This window comes from Cebidichthys violaceus, unplaced genomic scaffold (genome assembly GCF_023349555.1).
Source record: "Cebidichthys violaceus isolate CVI_PGR_0920_01 unplaced genomic scaffold, fCebVio1.0.p SCAF_82, whole genome shotgun sequence".
NCBI classification, from domain to species: domain Eukaryota; kingdom Metazoa; phylum Chordata; class Actinopteri; order Perciformes; family Stichaeidae; genus Cebidichthys; species Cebidichthys violaceus.
In genome coordinates, this window is record NW_027176967.1 from 227,052 (window position 1) to 247,286 (window position 20,235).

Below are 20,235 nucleotides of genomic sequence, written 5' to 3' on the forward strand. Positions count from 1 at the left end.
ACACACATTGGAAGTTAGACAAACACCACTCACACCCACATAGCACATGTATTCGAATGAGAGTTTATTGGAAGAAATACTGCCGTTGTCTCTGTTTCTGTCTCCCACACAATCTGAGTTGTTTAAGGACGAGGTTCCACATGTGTTCTGGTACGAGGCCCAGGAATGCTGTGGAAGGACATGTCGGACCGGCAGCAAGTCAGACTCAATTCACCACCGTTGGACGACAATGAAACACCGAGAACTATGTGGCCTTAGAGGCATTATGTGTTGTCCACTGTTTTTTAGCATGCAAACTGTTTAATATACTCACTTTGAAAAGTGAGTAAGGGGGGAATTGTGAGGAATTCTAAGTTTTAAAGCATTCCTAGTGCTGGATATTATGTGTCACAGTGTGTTTAGGAAGTAACCAAGGAGTGTGGTCATTGAATGTATATTGAGTGTCTGTGATAGGGGTTTGAGGAATGTCAGAAGGTGTAAATCTGCGGGGGAAGAGGGTAGTTCACAGAGGTGTCTGCCCAGGACAATGGGTCAGGATCCAAGGAGGAGCCCATTGGACTTCAGCCAATCGTGGAACTGATCGATAGGTTGAGGAATGCAACTCTGGGGGGGCAAAGGAGCTGTTTGTCCCCTGAGAGAATCAGACTTCCTTCGTACCATGGGGCAGATACATCTAACTGTCCTGTGGTATGAACGGGGTCTCATATTTCTTGAAATATTTTACTATCAATAGTGTAATTTGGTTTGTAATTGTATAGCTTCTGTTTGTTATTAAATATCTTTTGATTTGATTGTAAATCGGAACCAGCTGGTTATTTGATACGACTCTGTTGACGAAAAGTACAGTAGAGAGCGTGAGCTGCGGCCTTCCATAGCGAGAGAGGTAGAATCCCAACAACACTCAACCGCTTACCAGGTGACATCAGTGAGTCCCTGAGGGTTCAGGGTTTGAGGCTTTAGGGGGGACATTGGGACTGGGCCTACTTCTTGGTTCCACCATGTTTGGAGAAAGGAAGGGGAGGAGCATATGTCCGATTTTAATAAAATGTTTTTTCCTGAAGCTGGGAGTTGCATAGATGTTTGGCTCTTTATTTGCCTTTACAATTTGAGAATGAAATTGTATACATTGTAAATATCTGTTTGGCAAAATTATCTTTTTAAATGTATGTACAGTATTTACAAGTGGTTTCCCCAACTGCTAGTCCACTCCTGTTACCTGCTGTTTATATAACGGGTGGTTGTGTGTCATGGTGGCTAAAATATGTTTTATTGACGTCCCCGTCCACAGCAGTACATTACTTTGCCCCCATTTCTGCTTCTCCAATCCGGGGACGTGCTGACTGTCATCTGTAGGTATACCTCAATAAACCCCACTTCAAAAGACCCAAACTATCCCTTAAAGTCTACAAGTCTGCAAATGTGGGATGGTCTGAATATTTGGATTTGGACTTTGAAACAATTGTGCTGAAAATGGTTCGTCATTGTTAATTATTTCAGTCAGTCACTATGGTGACATCTGTTGATCAACCCTTGTTATTACATTTGAATGGAAAGACTAAATGTAAGACCTCATGATGAAAGTGAGGCAGAATATCAGTGAATTTAAGTGTAATCCTTGATATTTTGTTTGATAAAATGTATATTATAGAAACTGAGTAAAGCCCAACTTCAAATTTTGTGACAGGTTTGCAGGCACATCTTAAAAACATCACATGTTCCAAATACATTATGTGACATGACAAGGCCTTATGACTTTTGCCATGTTAACTAAATTGACATTTTGCTCTAAAAGCTGATGCTGTGTTGAGTAGTTCGCTTTGAGCAAAACTTAACTTGGCTGAAAAATATTTTTGCCTCCTCATTCATCCAAGTATAGGCGTATATAACTGATCGTAAAATAATACTGATTATAAAATAAAGTATAAGATTGAAGGTTACACTGACATGCAGCCAAAACAAGTCCCATTCTTCCTAATAAATGCTTACTCTTGGCAGCTGCATGGCACGTGGGTATAGGGCTATGCCTTCCTGCATTCTGGTTGTTTAGGTCCTAATCTGCTGTGATATAGCTTTCATCAGTGTGCTTGGACATTACCTTTAGGCATTGTTTCGTACATAGTTATGACCAAACATGCATTGTTAAGAGAATGATCAAAAGATCAATTGAGGTTATTTTCTTAGACTTGATAAATCCCCTCCAGAGCCACAGAATATTCGTCATGATGACTAAACTGACTTAGATTTATCCCTTTAAATGTGTAAAATCAGTGGAAATCCACTTTAAATCTTCAGAATAATTTAGCAGTGCAATATAGTCAAGTCATTATCATTAAAAATAAATGATTCACTTCACACCAAGTGCAGAAGTTAGGAAATCAGAAATCATGTGCACAGATAGTGTAATTTTGTCAGGTTCTGGGCAAACACAGACAATGGACAAAAATCTAAATTGAAGACATAGCTTTAACTTAAAACTTCTTTGTCTTTGTTTAAACATTTCTGGAAGTGGAAAAGTAAGTATGTTTATCAGTCTCAATGAGAAGTATGCATCACAGGTGTGACAAAGAGGGCTCGAATCAAGAGCTGGAAAGAACACAGAAAAAGGGAAAGTGAAGGCCCATACATGATATTATGCTATGTAGCTACAGCCAGAAAATAGTTTACATTAAGAGGGATTTAAGGATAAAACACAATGACTAGAAAGTAATAATGGAAATGAATCCATTCAGCTTTACATTATAGCCTACCTGTATTTAAATGTCTTAGGTGGTGTATCTGATTTTATTTTTCCTTGGAGAGAAAGAAACAACGTGAAAGTAAGCTTGGGTCATTTTTTTATATTTTGTTTATATTTATATGTTAATGTAATTATAGTTTGTTGTGTTGTCAGCGGACTAGAGAGGGGTTTTGTGTCTACGTACGTCATGCTATTTTATTATTATTATTATTATTATTATGTATTATTATATGTATGAATTATGTCATTATATGACACCCAAGAGGCCAAACAGAGATCTAAGAGGCTGCCTACTCAGATAGACCTACTGTGATATATCAGGTAAAATCAATAGTCACATGAAAAATTATTCAAAATGGAAGGCTATATGTGATAGTCCTGCAGTATGAACGTATCATGCTTAACGCACTGTACTGCTATTCCTGCAATCCTCATTTTGGTCTCATAAACGCTGTTTTGCGTCTCGCAGTCGGCTTCTCTCGGTTCCTTCTCGTGTCTCATCGGTTCCTTCTCGTGTCTCATCGGTATTCCTGGGCAATCCTCGGCGCGCGCCCCCAGTCCAGCAGCAGCAGTAGCGGCACGCGCATCTCAGGAGAGAGGACAGGGCATCTGCAGAGCTCGAGACGCTTCTGAGCGAACCTGGAATGACGCCATGAGCTCGCATCGTGTGTGATGAAGGTAATGTTCTGGTAGGAACCTGCTGCCGTAGGCTGATGTGGCGTCGCGCGAGGAGCCTGAACACGACCATGAAGCTGCTGTTTGTGGTGACACTCTTATGGCGCGAGGCGTTGTGCGGATCTCCGAGCGTCCAGATCGGTAGGATTGCCTTCTCTGTCATCGCCCCACCGTTCGCATCATCACCTCTCCCGTTCATCCGTCTGTCTAAATTTATTCTCACCGTTCGCTTTTCTCCTTCACCCGTTCATCGTCCCCCGTGTCTTCCTCCTGCTAAAATGGGCCTATCTCATTTCTGTCCTCCTTGTGCCGCTCTTCGTACCGAGAGGCCTCCTGGCTGTACGGTGGCTGCTGCAGTGTTCTAATTATGTCAACATTTTCATCTTTTATATTTGTGTATGTGCTTGTATGCGCGTGCATCTTACTACCAGTGGAGCGTATGGTGCGTGCATATGTGCGGGGTTTGTTTGTCTCCAAGGTGTTGCTTGCACAGCAGACTGGCACACCGCTAAAACCAGGTGAATCCACAATGATTCAAATTCGGCACTTCAAACGTATTTCCTGAGCTCCATTCTTTGTTGGACTGCATACAACCCCTGAAACAATGTGTTGGATTTTCAGCCCTGTGCAATTGCATTGAAATATATTCATAGTCTATAAGTAGACAGACAATTACTTTATTTTCTATTGCTTCTATTTAGTTAGCCATAAAAAATATTTCACAATACTTATTGTGACGTTTTTTCAGTCATTTCACATTAAAGGGGTTGTCAAATGTCATTTATTTTCTCATTAAAATTTTACAATGAAACTTACAATGAATTGATCACATCATCAAGTATTGTGTATTCAAAGCCTTATTCCTGTGTGCCATGAACCCCATTTATCCAAAAATCTGTTAAGACTTTGGCTCCATTGAAGATGTAACAGATGTTGACCGTATCGTTTTACTAGATACAGCTGCAGCGCATATAAGGTTGCCGGTGGAGTTGTGTTGAGCCAAACTTATATAGAACTATTGATTCACGCCAATCAAATAAATAAAAAAACACGTGACAAAGGATTTGAAAACCACTGGTACTAATCAAATAGAAATGAAATGCTACTGCGACCTACCGCAGTACTATGTATGCCTGGCATGCGTAAGTGTTGCTCGCAGAGAACGCATGGGCGCACAGCCGTTTCAGTATAAATCAGGCATAAGAGTCTACAGCAGGGGTCAGTCATAGGCGGACTGCGGCCCGGGTCCGGACCCAGATGCCGTGGTATCCGGATCCTGGACCTAAAATCGATAGATAATTGAGAATTATTAAATTTTGACAGAGCACTTCTATTTTAACCGGCGCAGCTTTTCTAGCCTTTACGGTACTCATTCAGCGGCGCAGGAAACATACTGTTGGGATTCTACCTCTCTTGCTATGGAAGGCCGCAGCTCACGCTCTCTACTGTACTTTTCGTCAACAGAGTCGTATCAAATAACCAGCTGGTTCCGATTTACAATCAAATCAAAAGATATTTAATAACAAACAGAAGCTATACAATTACAAACCAAATTACACTATCGATAGTAAAATATTTCAAGAAATATGAGACCCCGTTCATACCACAGGACAGTTAGATGCATCTGCCCCATGGTACGAAGGAAGTCTGATTCTCTCAGGGGACAAACAGCTCCTTTGCCCCCCCAGAGTTGCATTCCTCAACCTATCGATCAGTTCCACGATTGGCTGAAGTCCAATGGGCTCCTCCTTGGATCCTGACCCATTGTCCTGGGCAGACACCTCTGTGAACTACCCTCTTCCCCCGCAGATTTACACCTTCTGACATTCCTCAAACCCCCATCACAGACACTCAATATACATTCAATGACCACACTCCTTGGTTACTTCCTAAACACACTGTGACACATAATATCCAGCACTAGGAATGCTTTAAAACTTAGAATTCCTCACAATACCAACCAATTACATGCGTTGTAAATCACATCACGTGATGCTACTCAGCCAATCAAATGTGTATTCTGATAAACATCCTGACTTGAGTGAGATTTTCATACATGGTGGGAGAGACCGAATAGTCATAGAATTACGTGAGTCAGAAAAGTTATTTCACGTGCCGTTCTCCAAGAAGAGAAAAGTGGTCAGAGAGACCAGTGAGACCAGAGCCTTTAACCAAGAATGGACAGACTCTTATAGGTTAATTCTTCCCACGGGCAGTTTAAAACCAGTGTGTCTCATATGTTCAGAGACCGTGGCGATTATTCAAAGTAGCAATGTGAAGCGCCCCTAAAGAGACAAAGCACAATTCTTTTCAAGCAAATGTACCCACTCACATCCAAAATGAAGGCACAGAAAATAAATCTAAGAGCCGAATATGATCAGAATCCTAATACATTAATTCACTGCCCAACAATGATGTTACCAGAGAGTAATAGAGCTAAAACAAGACGTTTAATAACCACATGTAAAGTCCCTGCACACACAAGTTCTCTTATTAGAAGATGAGAAGAATATTATATTGTGGGTTTTTTTGGTTGACATCACACCTGATTGAACTGAACATAAAGCTTCAGGGCAAAGACACCTCAGTTAAATTCATTTTTCTAAAATGAAGTACTTAAAGTCACATTTTTCAAAAGCTTTCTGTTATGTCATTTGTTTTTTTAATCCAGCCCTTATTTTACTTGAAATAACATGTATTTATTATTAGATTATGTATTTATAATTCATCCAGTTAAATTTGAAAAATGACAATAAATATTGTTGAGATATTATTCGATTGATCTTTCTTTATTTGATTTGACAGTCAGTTGTTGACGACATACAGACGTTAATACAAGCTAGGCTACTTCAATATGGGACTAAATCATAACGCCAGTTAGACATTACTGTGATGTTCCGCACCTTTGCATGAGGAAATTCTCTCTAACTGGACCTCGTTGAATTATAACTGAATACCTCTGGTCTACAGCCATGGTAGTGACTCTGTGAGGCTAAATGCTAACTTCAGGATGCTAACCACAGCAGAGAGAATAACATGCTTACTTTACTTACTTTAGGTCAGTGTCTATGCATGCTAATATTTGCTATTAGCACTAAACACAAAGTACAGCCGTGGCTGATGGGAAGGTCATTAGTTTTGCAACTATTTGAAGATGACCCTCGATAAAAAGATAAATGATTACCAAAGTTACTGCAACATAAATGTCTACACCACATTTATTGGCAAGCCATCCAATAGTTTTACAACTTTACAACTAAAAGTCACATATTGTGCGAAATGCACTTTTTAAACGTAAATATGTGTCCTAGGTGTGACAGAAAAGACCACCCTCTCTTTTCTCCGGCTCCATCTATCAGAAAACATGTGTAAAAACAAGCAGATCAGATTTGTCTCTTCTGACGTCAGCTGGGGTTTGTATGCCCGATCCATGGAGTCACTGCTGAATCTACCGCAGTCCGCCATTGTGATTTCCACGCTATCATGAACCTGCTCACACTGGCCATGAGCAAAGCATGCTAGTTGTTATGTTATTGGCAGCAAGAACCCACCGAAAAGTATTTATGTAACTTACTCCCATCATCTAAGGATGTGAAGACCCAGTGGATGAACATTATTTTTTAGCTTCTTCTAGGATTTTTTTTACCTCACAACAGGAAAACTATTTACTACAAGTGCGAGTACAGAGCAAGATTCACTTCACAACTAAAGCTCAGGACGGATCTGTACCTGCCGTCTGTGACCCAACTTCAAACTTGGAAGCTGTAAGTTTTAAATAGCAACAGTAGTAGTTGCCTTTTGTGAAACTTTGTATTTCACAGCATAAATATGGCAGTAACTGTCTGACAAGTAGAAATATTTCAAGTGAAAAGATCTAAGTTACTCTGTGAAAAATGAAAAAAAATCACAGAGCAGTTTTTATACATCAGTAAGTCCACCGTCAGTTAAGTGGACGTAGTACAGGATAAAATAACTACGGTAAGTGGAACCGGTCTGACATTCATGACGATACATGGGACAACTCCTACAGTAATCAATATACCATTACTTTTTGTTACGTCTGTACGTTTATCAGGTTCCGAAATAAGAAACTGACTACTATTACGATCACGTTTTTTTGCTCTGCTGATACAGAGTCACAATCCGATACATCTATTTTCCTAAAAAGTACAGCTGATTAGTGCACGCTACATTAAAGTTATTAAAATCCATTCAATGTACATGCTTGACAATTGAATAACTCTGCATTGCATAAGCAAAAAAAATTAGTTTGCATCCAAGCTGTTCCTTAATGTTTTTTACTTCCACTTTTTACAAAATTAAGTATAAAATCACAAACCTTCTCTGTAATCTTTTTGTCCTTGTCGCTGTCTCTCTCCCTTTAAAAGTGTCCTCCACTGTTTGTTGCTTCGGTGCAGCCTTTGTTGAATGAACTGTATACCGTTGATTGTTTTTTTTTGTTGTTGTCTGTACGTCTTCTGTGTACATTCATAAATTACTCGTATTGGCTTTGTGCTTGCGGTGCTTTTGTTGCTGTTGAAGTGGCGTGATGACTGTGGTTGTGGTCTCCATTGCTGTCTGTGGAGAAACACCATGCATCATAGATGACCACAAAATGAGACTATCACACTGAGCTGAAATGAAACAAATGTACATAGATATGGTAAATAACATAAATACACGGTCTCATATTGCATTTTGCTGTAGTATCTGGTGTGTGATGTTTGAAGAAGACCTAATCATGGCTGGAAACACAGACCACAGCAGAGAATCCCCCCATTGTCTAAGAACACACTAGAATCATCCATATTAGAACAATAATGCAGGAGAATCAAAGTAAATACCAACCCCTCAGGGAAAAATACTTCTTTGCTTTCTTTCTGCGAGAGAGATCAGAGGGGATTCTTGTGTCCTGGAGAGGTTGGAAAGAGATATTCTTTTTGAAACCTTAAATTTTAAATAAAGAGAAATTAGATATTTATTTGGAGAGTGCAGTTGGTGACAGTGTGGGCTCCATATTAGCTCAGCTTGACGGAGGAGCAGCAGTGGGTCGGAGCTTAGCGAAGGGTCAATTTGAGTCCCATTCAGACTTTCTGTGTATGGAAGTTTTTTGGAAGCTTGACTCATCTTGCTCTCCTTCCTGTGCCCTCTCCTCTCCTGCTCCCGAGCTTGTACACTTTGCCTTCTCCTTTCTTTCTCCTCATCTGTCCCTCCCTGATGTCTCCTGTCCTCTTTTATCCCTATGTTTGATCCATGGCTCCTCACTGTCTTTCAAGGTAAACAAACACTTAATATGAATTACAGTATCTTCTCAAATAAAGGCCAGTAGTCAAATATGGCCAACCAACATTCAAAGAAAGAAGCTCCAACATGTCATTTTTACATTTGTGTATGGATTAAGCGAACAAGATACAATGTGTTTATTAGTGAGCTTTTGAGGTGTTGCTAGGTGTATTTTATAACGGAGCCAGGGTGGAAGGTTTCCCCCTGCGTCCAGTCTTTATGCTAAGCTAGGCTAAACACATCCTTACTATTCATCCGTACTTAACACAAGGACATGAGACTGTTATCAATCTACTGTGCTATATCTACTGTATAAACGTGTCTTAATATTGGGGCGTAACGTACAGCATCTTGACTGAATGCATCACAAAGTGGCTTCAATATATTTCACAAAATTTGAACAACCAAAAACAGCAACAGTACATATTACATAACAATAACAACAGCGACAAACGGTTCACACTCCACTACCTCTGCTTCTTTCCAGATGGACTGTGTGTGTGTGTGTGTGTGTGTGTGTGTGTGTGTGACATAATTAAACCACATCTTAGTACCCGGAATCAGTGGTGGAGGAAGTACTCTGATCTTTTACTAAAACAAAAAATATTTCTCTCAAACACTCACACACACACACACACACACACACACACACACACACACACACACACACACACACACACACACACACACACACACACAAATGCATGTGTTTCTATGGGCCAACACCTAAAGCCCAGGTATCGCTATCAGTATCAGGACTGAAAAAGTCGGTAGGTTTCCACTAACTTGCACAGATATTTAGTCTTTGACCGTCGGACTGAAGCACATTTTCTACCACTGAATAAACTATATACAGAATACAGAAACGCGCTGTAGCGATAGGTAGGCTACATTACACTGGAGTTGCTAGGCAACAGCCAGAATCCTGTGAGAACACTAATTCTTGCATGTACCTGTACAAAGTTAGAGATGGAGCATAATACAATGTGCGTGGAGAAGGCGAACACTAAATGTGGATGAGCTGTAAACTCTACAGGGAGAGAACTGAGTACATGAGCTGAGGCTCTGCACCATAACCTGAAGTGGATTATGAAATGATTCATTGAAAATGGGCTGTGTGGGTGCTCTATGGTTGATTACAGTACTTTGCCGCTTGTTTAAATAGCCTCAAATGTACCGATCAGAGCATGAGTGTATGTGGTGGGCATGTGTGCCTGACTGTATGTATGTTAGGTGAAACCCACTCAGTCCGCTCTTTTTTTTTATTTGATTTCGTTATGATTTAACTAGGTTGCTGGTAATTTGGGTATCCATTTTCATGTGTTGAAAGAGTTTGTTTTGACTGGACTGATTTATAATTGAATGGTGATGTGACGGTTTTTATATAACCTGACACGGCAGATGGTTTGTTCACACAGAACCATCTGAGAAGCCTTCACTGAAATACTTGGCAGGTGATTGGATAAACCGTCTGTCAATCAAACCCTTAACAAAGCCAGTTGGCAGAAGAGGAAACATATCCAGAAAAGTCTTCAGTCCCATTCTTTGCTCTTCTTTCAATGAATAAATACTCTCCAGTTCTGATATAACTGATGCTATTGCCGCTTTTGTAACCTCTTTAGGAGCTGCCATTGTTGTTTTGAATGAACAGTCTCCTCTCTGTGTCATCGCGTCACACGCCTATACCACGCCCTACCACACGCTTCATTACTTGAAGCCAGATGGATTCTAGTGTGACATGTGATCCTGTGATTCTCACTTGACGTTGTGATATGGAGAGAATCCAGCTGCCATGCAAGTAATAGTTTGAAGGCTTTCTATGAAGATTCTTATTCTTATTTTGAAAGCAAAAAACACCATTTCGACCAAACCCAGCGGTTTCTACAGTTACTGTGGTGTCTTCCTGATTTTAAGCTGCTTTTCCAATATTACCTTTTCACAGAGCTTCATTTGAATGTGTTGTTATTTTGTGGGTTTTTATTTTGGAAGCCTCTCACAGTCTTCTGTGCTGCAGCACCACTCTCCACCTGAACTGTTTCTGATGCTGGAGCGCTGTTTTACCAGAATAGTCCTATTAAATTATACCATAAAAAGTGATGTTTGCAAATATGAAGTTAACTATCAAAGAAATCACACATTTTGAATCATAGGGACATCAGATTATTCCATACGGTGTCATTTTTAAATCATTTGTAAATTTTTTATGAAAAAACAAAGGTGATTTTGTCATGTGTAATTTCATTGTTTTTCTAATGTTTTAGGTTTTTGCCGTGGAATTGTTCAGTATTGGTAATGAGATATTTAGGAATTGTATCATATCGAAGTCATAATATTGGTATCATGACAACACTACACAACACATTGTAAGATTTTATCTAACCCTCAACACTATCTGACCCATACTGGAACAGGTTCAACATGATCTGATCTGTCATTATGCCCTCTTTGTTTAACTATAGAGAGTTGCTGGAATGTTTGGTAAATGCAATTGAACATTCTTTTGACCAAATTATATTGGCTACAATTTTTGCAATTTCTAATTCCATTTCTTTTATTTACATATTATGGTTGAAATACAGAATTATGCACATTTAGTGATTAATTCATTGTTCCAACTTAAACACCTCACCCCAATAATGTTTCTACAGTCCCTTACTCTATACAATCATTGACAGCAGGCTACGAGTGAAGGAGCCCATGTGACGTCCTGCCAAAGTTAATGGCTGATTATTAATAGTGGCCTTGTTTCTGATGACAGAAGCTCAGCGAGCATGTTAAAACTTGTCAGTCACAGAAGCCCATAATTCTGCCTTCCCCTCAGTAGATGCTCGCCTTATATGGCCCCAGCCTCCCTATGCAGGGCCTAATATTGTGTGTCTGGATGTATGACCTCATTCTGTCAGCTCCACAAGTCGTTCAGCTGAGCTGAGGTACAATTGTTTTAATTGATATTGATTTTTTCAGTCTTCTTTTAAAATTATCAACGTGTATTGCGAGTCCCCCTGTGAACACATGTTGGTATGTTCTTACTGATCCGACAATACTCACTATATATGTCTCAAGATTCAAGATGGTCTTGTTATACGAGTGTGAAATGCTTTCGCTGGAAGGCTCCAAGAAGGAAAGAAAAATAAATAGTAAATATTAAAAGTCATATAAAATATAATAAAACAACATACGATAAAATATATGTAGTGATGACATGTCAGTCACTCAGCTAACCACTCTGTCTCACTGCAACCTATATCTGCCTCTGGGCCAGTGACAGCTGAGATAGGACGATGAATGGATGGATGTCTACAAGAAATTGTGAAATCCTCATTGCCTCAAATGCATCGATTCATTCATTTCTGTATAGATTATTCTCAAACTGCTTTTACAACATAACATAACATTCTGTCTGTTTCTAGCCATCTTACTGCGCATGTTCCTCTGCATTTTCTTTCATCCATTATTTTTCTTGTGTATCTTCTCTTTTCTGTAGCACTAAGACTCCAGAGGTGTTTTCATGGTATCCACCTTACTCAAAAATGCCACCTGGTCGTTGTTGGAGAAAACAACAACTCTTTGGTGTTAAAATTAAAAACTAAAATGCTGCATGGGATCGTTACTGATTCTGGGGCAGAGTGGCAAAAGAATATGAGAGACAACTGTGATATTGCTTAATTGTGGTGTGCAGAGTAGCAACAGTTACAACAGTGTATTCTTGTTCATATAATTGATATTGTATAAATGTATTTCTAACCATGGTCTTGTCTGTGTGTCTGTCTCAGGTGGTTTATTTCCCAGGGGGGCAGATCAGGAGTACAGTGCATTCAGAGTTGGCATGGTTCAGTTTGGGATGGCAGATTTCCGACTGACTCCACACATAGATAACCTGGAGGTGGCCAACAGCTTCGCTGTCACTAACTGCTGTAAGTATCTTCTTTTGAAATATTTTTCTGAACCCAGTTTGATAAACTCCAGATGTCATTATTGCAACAGAATACAGTACAGAATACTGCAGTGTTTTTTGAGGCGGTTACCAATATCAATATGTGATCTGGTGTTATTCTATACTTATTGTCAACAAATCTCATGATGAGACTCAAACCAATGTGTTATTGGCATTGACTTCACAACCCTGTCTGTGGCTCTCAGCCCCAAGTTCATCGGTTCTTAATGAAGATCTTCAAAAACACCTCAAACCTGATGGGGCCATGAATTCAACATAACATGCCAATGCACACACTAGGCAAAGCAGATGTAACATTTTCTCCCATTTCCCTGCATGAGGTGACGAACAAAAAGCATCCGGCTGTATAACCCTCTTTTAATAATTTTAATTATTTTTAAAATGTAATCTAAGACATACCTGTACCCATCATCTGTAGAATACAGTGCATCAACTCTTGTTGTTTATACACAATTGAGCACTGCATGCATGTGTTTTAGTGAAATGGACCCAAGCCACAGACCTTTGACATTTATTTGGTGAGATAAATTTGAACAAAAAACCCCCCCAAAAGTATTATTTTTTGATTTTTTTAACTGGGGCAGTGTAGAGTCATGTTACTTTTCAAATTCAGTAACTGTGGACCAAAGAGTAGCAATGAGAATGAGGACTCCATGCATGCAGTATACTGGAGTGTGATGTAATGATGGCCTGAGGCTCGAAGCTCTGCTATTTAAGTACAGAGTATTGTGATAGCAGTGAATGCATGCAGTCCTCTTTTTCTGCTGTCTACATTCTTGTTTTGCACCTGCTACAATACATAAAGATGTTTGGGGTTGAACAGTTATAATCAGGAATACCTGCATGTTACAGATTAAAATGTTTTAAAGGAAATAACATTTTCTACAGCTGCCAATGATGTGCTTTTACACTTAATGAAGCTAGGGACAAGATGGAAGGCTCTATTTTGGTGTCGATGCATGGTGAGGAACAGAACTTTATATTGACATTTTACTTGGGTCACTGAGGTTATTTTCTTGACTGAGCTGGTTTGGCATGTTGGTGTGTCGCTTTAGTGAAGAGGTAAAATGTTAAATGGATTTATACTTCTATAGCTCTTTTCTGGTCTTCCAACCACTCAAAGCGCTTAATACTACATGTCATTCACACCCATTCATACACTGGTGGCAGGGGTACAATGCAAAGTGCCACCTGCCCATCAGGACTAACTAACCACAGCTTTTGGGAGCAATTTGGTATTGGCAAGTCACTAAATATTATATATGCGCTATTTAGGAACTAAATAGCGCAAGTTAGATATTATTGTAATTTTCCGGACCTGTGCACGAGGAGATTTTCTCAATCTGGACCTTTTGGAATTTGAATTGAATACCCCTGCTGTAGACCTTTCAGTTTGCTTCTTTCTGAAATAGATTTTTTCGTCAGGGAGTGCAGATAGTGACAGTGTGTGCTCCATGGTAGCTCTCACAACTTGATGGAGTAGCAGCAGGGGGTGGGGCTTAGCGAAGGGCCAGATCCACTGAGTGAGACTTTGTTTTTGATTGTTTTATACAGTTTCTACTTAAGTGTAAATGAGTGTTGGAGACGGACCCAAGGAACACAGTTCACACTGTCCCATGACAAATTGTAGGTCAATTAAAACGTCTCTCCCTTCTCATAACTCCCTCAAGACCATCTGTTCCTACCAATTCTCTCTTGGTTTCCATTGAAAATCAATTGTTACTGGTGGTAATGACTGCGTGTGTTCTCCTCTTTGAGTCTGCCAAAGTGTTGCCTGGAGCGTTACAATTACAATATACATTAGGTTGAGGTGATGGCTATGATCACTAACAAGATGTGCTAGAGACCGTTCAGGTTGAATTGTTTTGTGGTGTTTCCTGAAACGTTATTTTAAAAATTCAAGTTTATTTTTGGATCACTACCAGCATCATTGTGGTGTAACCGCTGTATAATATGGACATAGTCTTTGTGACGTCAGCCCTGTGATTAAAGCGGATTAAAGTAGTGAGTGTTGGCCAAGATTGTCACATGCTCTAACACGCCCATCAACATATTTTGTATGACACTGTATTCAATCCCACCCCTTAATCAAGGGTGCCACAGGTGCCCAAGATGAGCCAGGCCACAACATTATCATATGTGCATTGGCGCTCCCCCCATCGCACTGGGCAGGGCACATGTGACTGTAAGTTGTGTGTAGCTAGTGTTACTCATAAACGGAGACGCATTCCCTTATTTTCTTTTAAAAGGACAATCAAAATCTGCCTTATTTTTTTTAAACAATTCAGCAATGTGATAAAAAGTAATATACCAAGTAACATTATAGAAGTTAGAAGAAGTTCAATTTCTTATTACAATCGGTGGCAGTAATGTGTTGTTTTTGCACTAGCACAGTGGTGTAACACATTACAACTATTCATATATTAGTATAGCAATTACCTGGTGTGTTCCTCTGCTGCTGGTCAAAATAATTAAGTCATGCAGCCTTGAAAATAAACACCCCCTTGCCTCCCACACACACTCTCATTTGAAACTGGTCCAGTTCTGACAAAATTCTTGAGCAAGTAGAGCACTCTTTTCAGTTATTCACCTCATCATTTTCTCTAATAATAACTATCCATAAACCTTCATCCTGTTTACACCACACTATAAGGACCTTCAAAGTTGGATATATTAGTTAAGCACACTATCAGTATGGGTCAACAGACAAGAAGGGAGGCAGTCCCCGTTATTTCTGCTGCCATTTTAGATGGAATGTCAAAAAGGAAATTACAATAATCTGACAAGTATGTTGTGACTCTATATTGTTTAACTAAACATTAATGTTCACATTGTATTCCAAAATCTGTGCAGCTCTGCTTCTCATAAATCAAGCAATGCATTATATAAGATAACTGGTCATGGTTGAGCCATGTTCACACGTCAAGATGTCAGCTCAAAGCATGACCTAATTTTCTGAGCAGAGAACATAACTATATGCTCTACCACAGTACATAATGCACATGAATGAAATATTATACCCAGGGAGATGAAATTAGACTTTGTATTTCTAGGGGAAGAACAAGGTCATTGAAGTAGGACAACCAAATATAGCTGTAGACAAAGGACCGTCTGTGTACACCCTTTAAATACAAAAAAGCTAATGTTCTAACATTACAGCAAATGTTAGCTCCCTTTGATAACATATAATAATATCATAAATAGCCATTATTTTCATCAGAGATCGGTGAGAATCACTTACGACTTTTGCTGACATGCCTACACAGCTTATTAAGAATAGTATAGAGCTGGGCAAAAATCTAAATAACCTGTATGCCATACTTTTTTCCAACTGATTATATTTGAGAGTTGCACATGTCATACATTCATTTGTAGCCATGCTAGCTCGAAGGATGGCAATGTTGTATGAAGGCAAATCACTGTCAAAATTCGAGAGCGCAAATGAGATTCGCGCGAGATTGTCGAGCGCTTTTACATCACTCCGCAAGCAAAATTCCCTCTCGCACTCGCAAAAGTCCCTCTCCCTCGTTTGCACGAGAGGGACTTTTGCTCGCTCGCGAAACTTTACTCTGCTCGCTCGCTCGCAGTTTTTCTTTTTGATAGTAAATGGGCGGACCCAGTCTCTACATCTAATTGGTTACAATCCTCGTCTTTGGATAGACCGGATATCACTGTGACACAGACTCAGATTTTCAGATTGCACTACCCGTGCAGTAATAATGTACATCTTCCTGCACGAGTACTTTTACTTTCTGCACTTAAAGTACATTTTGCTGATAATAACATACTTGACTAAGGTTTTGAATGCAGGTATTTACTCGTAATGGATTGTTTCATCAGTATTAGCACGTTTACTGCAGTGAAGGATCTGAATACTTCTTCATCCACTAATTACTTGTCAGTGATTTAAGTTGGGCAAACAGTTCATATAGAAACAGTGGTCCCTAATCTTGGCTACAGATCCTTGAGCGGGTCCAAATTGTTGCTCATATTATATACAACTACTTTATATCTCTTCTGTAAACACAACAGTGTGATTAAATATGATAACATCATGTTTTAATCATTTAGGATCAAAGAGCTTCTTTGAGCTGTTTGTCACAAGAGGTTTGACTATCAAACTAAATCAATCTGAGCCACTTGACTCCATTTACAAGAGAAACACATTTTTAATTATTGTATTTCAAAACGCTATTAACATAATTTGTATTTCATCAGCCTCTACAATCTGAAAAGTTTACAAAACCTGTCAGACAAATGTAGAACATTCTGAGTAGTGGAGTAGTGTTTAGTGGCGGATTGAAAACCACTTCTAACAGACCTAGCGTCTGTGTCACAGTGATATCCGGTCTATCCAAAGACGAGGATTGTAACCAATTAGATGTAGAGATACAACGGAGACTGGGTCGGCCCACGTCAAAAGAAAAACTGTGAGCGAGCAGAGTAAAGTTTCGCGAGCGCACGAGAGGGACTTTCGCGCTGGCGCGAGAGGGACTTTCGCGCTGGCGCGAGAGGGAATTTCGCTCGCGGAGTGATGTAAAAGCGCTCGTCAAAGTAAAATACGCGCGCGGCTGTTTGATTTGTGCGCCCGCATGGATCTCATTTGCGCTCTCGGATTTTGACAGTGATTTGCCTTCATTATGTTGGCTCTGTCTGTTGGTCGGGTCTACCACTTTTTTCCACACTAAAATATCTCTGCAATTATTACATGGATTGCCATGAAATTGTGTTCATATTCCATAGATGAATTATAATAATAACTCTGATACTTGGAATTTTCATCTAGCAGGTCAAAATTTAATTCAGTCCAACACTTTGGATTCTGATTCTGATCAAATACATGCAAAACTAAGGACATCAGCCTCAGCTATACTTTGTGTTTAGAACTAATTAGTAAATATGAGCATGCTAACAAGCTGAACTATACTGGTAAACGTTATACCTGCTAGACATCAAGCATCGCCATTGTGACAATGTTAGCATGCTGGTGTGAGTATTTAACTCGAAACAACCCTGTGCCTAAATACAGTTTAAAAGCATGACTGTCCATTTTTTTCAACGGGATAAATAAAGGACTTGTCGAGTTATTTAATGAGGAACATTTTGAGTGGTCCAAGGAGGCCTTGTGACTTTGTTTTCCAGCATCTCACTTCTGTAAGACCTCTGTTGTACTAGTAATTGCTTTATTTTATAATTTAATTATTTATTTGTTATTACTTTTTTATAGTCTTTTCTTATTGTTGTTTGTCTTGCATTACATAACCGTTGTTGGTATTTTTCTAGTATGATGTTGTTTTGTAATGTGCTTGTTTCCTTTGGTACCTTTTTGAAAAGATAGAAATAAAAAATTTGAAAAAAGACATGACATAAAAAGCATCAAAGATTATGAAAAGAGTGTCTGTCATGTGCGTAAAGACATGCTATGTTAAGTATGTTGATATGCATAGTGGTGTGAGGACGGCAGTGCCTGGCAATGAACAATATGAAAGCTAAGCTGTTAGATATTGAGTTAGGGGAAAAAGCAGCAATAACGATTATCATTGTTACAATACTCACTGTCACCTCTGTACTACCATCTCTATTACTACCTTATAATAATGACGATTATGATAATACTCAATGGGTCTTGGGCTGTCCCACAACTCACAAGAGGAAGCTTGCCTGCTGCAAGTACCAACCTCTTTTCCCTTTTGAACTGCTCCCAGGCCCAGCTTGAAAAACCCATCATCATCCTCTCCAATTTGCCAATCAGAGCACATCTTGGTGTACAATAATGATTCCCTTCTCAGGCCTCTTCTGTTCAACCTTTACGTCCTCCTGCAAGCTCAGATTATGAAAAATAACAAAATAATAATTAAAAATATTATATTGTTTTAAATATTAAAGGTTTAGCAGGTACGTATTATGGGGGCGTGGAGCACAAGGACAGAATTCCTTTTTCACTGCTTATGATTTTACCTAAATCCTGCCAGCTCCCTGTGTCTTTAATCCTGTGTTTGTTTGTCTGTGTTTGATGTTTTATTGAAATGTTTCTCTCTCTGTCTCTCCTAGTTTGTTCCCAGTTCTCTCGAGGTGTCTACGCCATTTTTGGCTTCTACGACAAGAAGTCAGTAAACACCATCACATCCTTCTGTGAGACATTACATGTCTCCTTCATCACGCCGTCTTTCCCAGCAGAAGGAATGAATCAGTTTGTTCTCCAGATGAGGCCAGACATCAAGGGGCCGCTAGTTTCATTAGTTGAGTACTACAAATGGGAGAAGTTTGCCTATCTCTACGACAGTGATCGAGGTAATGGAAGTCTCATTGTTTATCATATAGAGCATGTGGTTTTAGTGCTGTTGCCTAAAGCTGTACAATTATATTAGTCTACACATTGTTTTGTTTTTAGGAAATTCCCACACAGAATAACTTAAAATACTATTGCAATTAAAAGGACCTCTTGATATTGTTTTTGAATGAGCCAAAATGGATGCGGAGTGGAACTGACTGATAATAACTGGGTTGTATTTCTGATTTAGCTGCAAAAAATGTGTTCTAATTCAACAAATCATTTGTGTGTGTTTTGTGTGTGCAGGTCTTTCTACTCTTCAGGTAATACTGGACACTGCAGCAGAGAAAAAATGGGTTGTCACAGCAATCAATGTAGGAAACCTCAAAGATGAGAGGAAGGACGAAGCCTACCGCTCTCTGTTTCAGGTACTGATGTTCTGTTCATGCAAAGCACCGCACACTGTTGGTACTCACACCATACATTTTAAAAACACCACGATAAACAGGGGAAACATTCAAACTACTCCTAGAGATGTTTAGATCTGTTTTTAAATTTGGTTGGTATAATCCTCTAACTAATGTGAAGCTAAATAAGGAAGGAATAGTCAATACCTCGAACAATGATGTCATAGGTCATGTGACAATTCGCCATTTTGGGCACCATAATGAGCAAGTATGGAACTTTTCAGAACTCCTAGAATAATTTTCATGGCATTTTGGGGGAATGAACACATACAATTGTTTTATGTTTTCCCCTGAGAGAAAGTCAGCCATGTTGAATTTTCTACGTTGATGCGCAGAGGTGCAAGGGCCCGTTCGTCTCTGCTTGCAGGTTTAATTAACTTTTAGGTTCTGTGAAAATGTATTTGGAAACAGTTGCGAGACACTTGCACTAATTAACCTCTGAAGAACCTGCAAATGGATATTACATAGAAAACTGAAGATATCGAGATAGGTGGAGATAATGAGCAGTCAGTTGACATTTTTTTTATAAAATTTAATTTATTATTAGAAAGTTTAGTCATGTTCAGGTGATCTGTTGTGCTCTACGTAAAAACAATTAGGTATGTTAGAAAACAATTTGAGTTGATTAATTGATAATTTACAAATTGAACAATCTCCATTTTACATACAATCTGTACCAGATGACACCATCCTTTCCAAGAACTTTCTTAAGAAATAACAGCTACATGACTTCCTTAATTATCAATATACTATGGGACCTGTGAAATAAAGTGTTACCGATACATTGTGCTTTGAGGTGAAGGATTTTTTCAGTTATTGGTTTCTGTGATTTTGGGGAGGTCTACAT

General features: G+C 39.2%; 1 protein-coding gene across 6 annotated transcripts in view; it reads left to right on the plus strand.

The window, feature by feature from the left end:
• The first annotated feature begins 3,283 nt into the window (after positions 1-3,283).
• LOC137866399 (glutamate receptor 2-like) overlaps positions 3,284-20,235 on the plus strand; it is a 64,364-nt gene continuing 47,412 nt past the window's right edge. For 5 of the 6 annotated variants that reach the window (XM_068702280.1, XM_068702281.1, XM_068702279.1 and 2 more), the window contains exons 1-4: positions 3,284-3,553; positions 12,469-12,609; positions 18,702-18,941; positions 19,228-19,349. In XM_068702280.1, coding sequence (XP_068558381.1) covers positions 3,451-3,553; positions 12,469-12,609; positions 18,702-18,941; positions 19,228-19,349 — 606 coding nt within the window. In that variant the 5' untranslated portion in view covers positions 3,284-3,450. The remainder of the gene's footprint in view (positions 3,554-12,468; positions 12,610-18,701; positions 18,942-19,227; positions 19,350-20,235) is intronic. The other variant, XM_068702276.1, reaches the window with a different exon arrangement.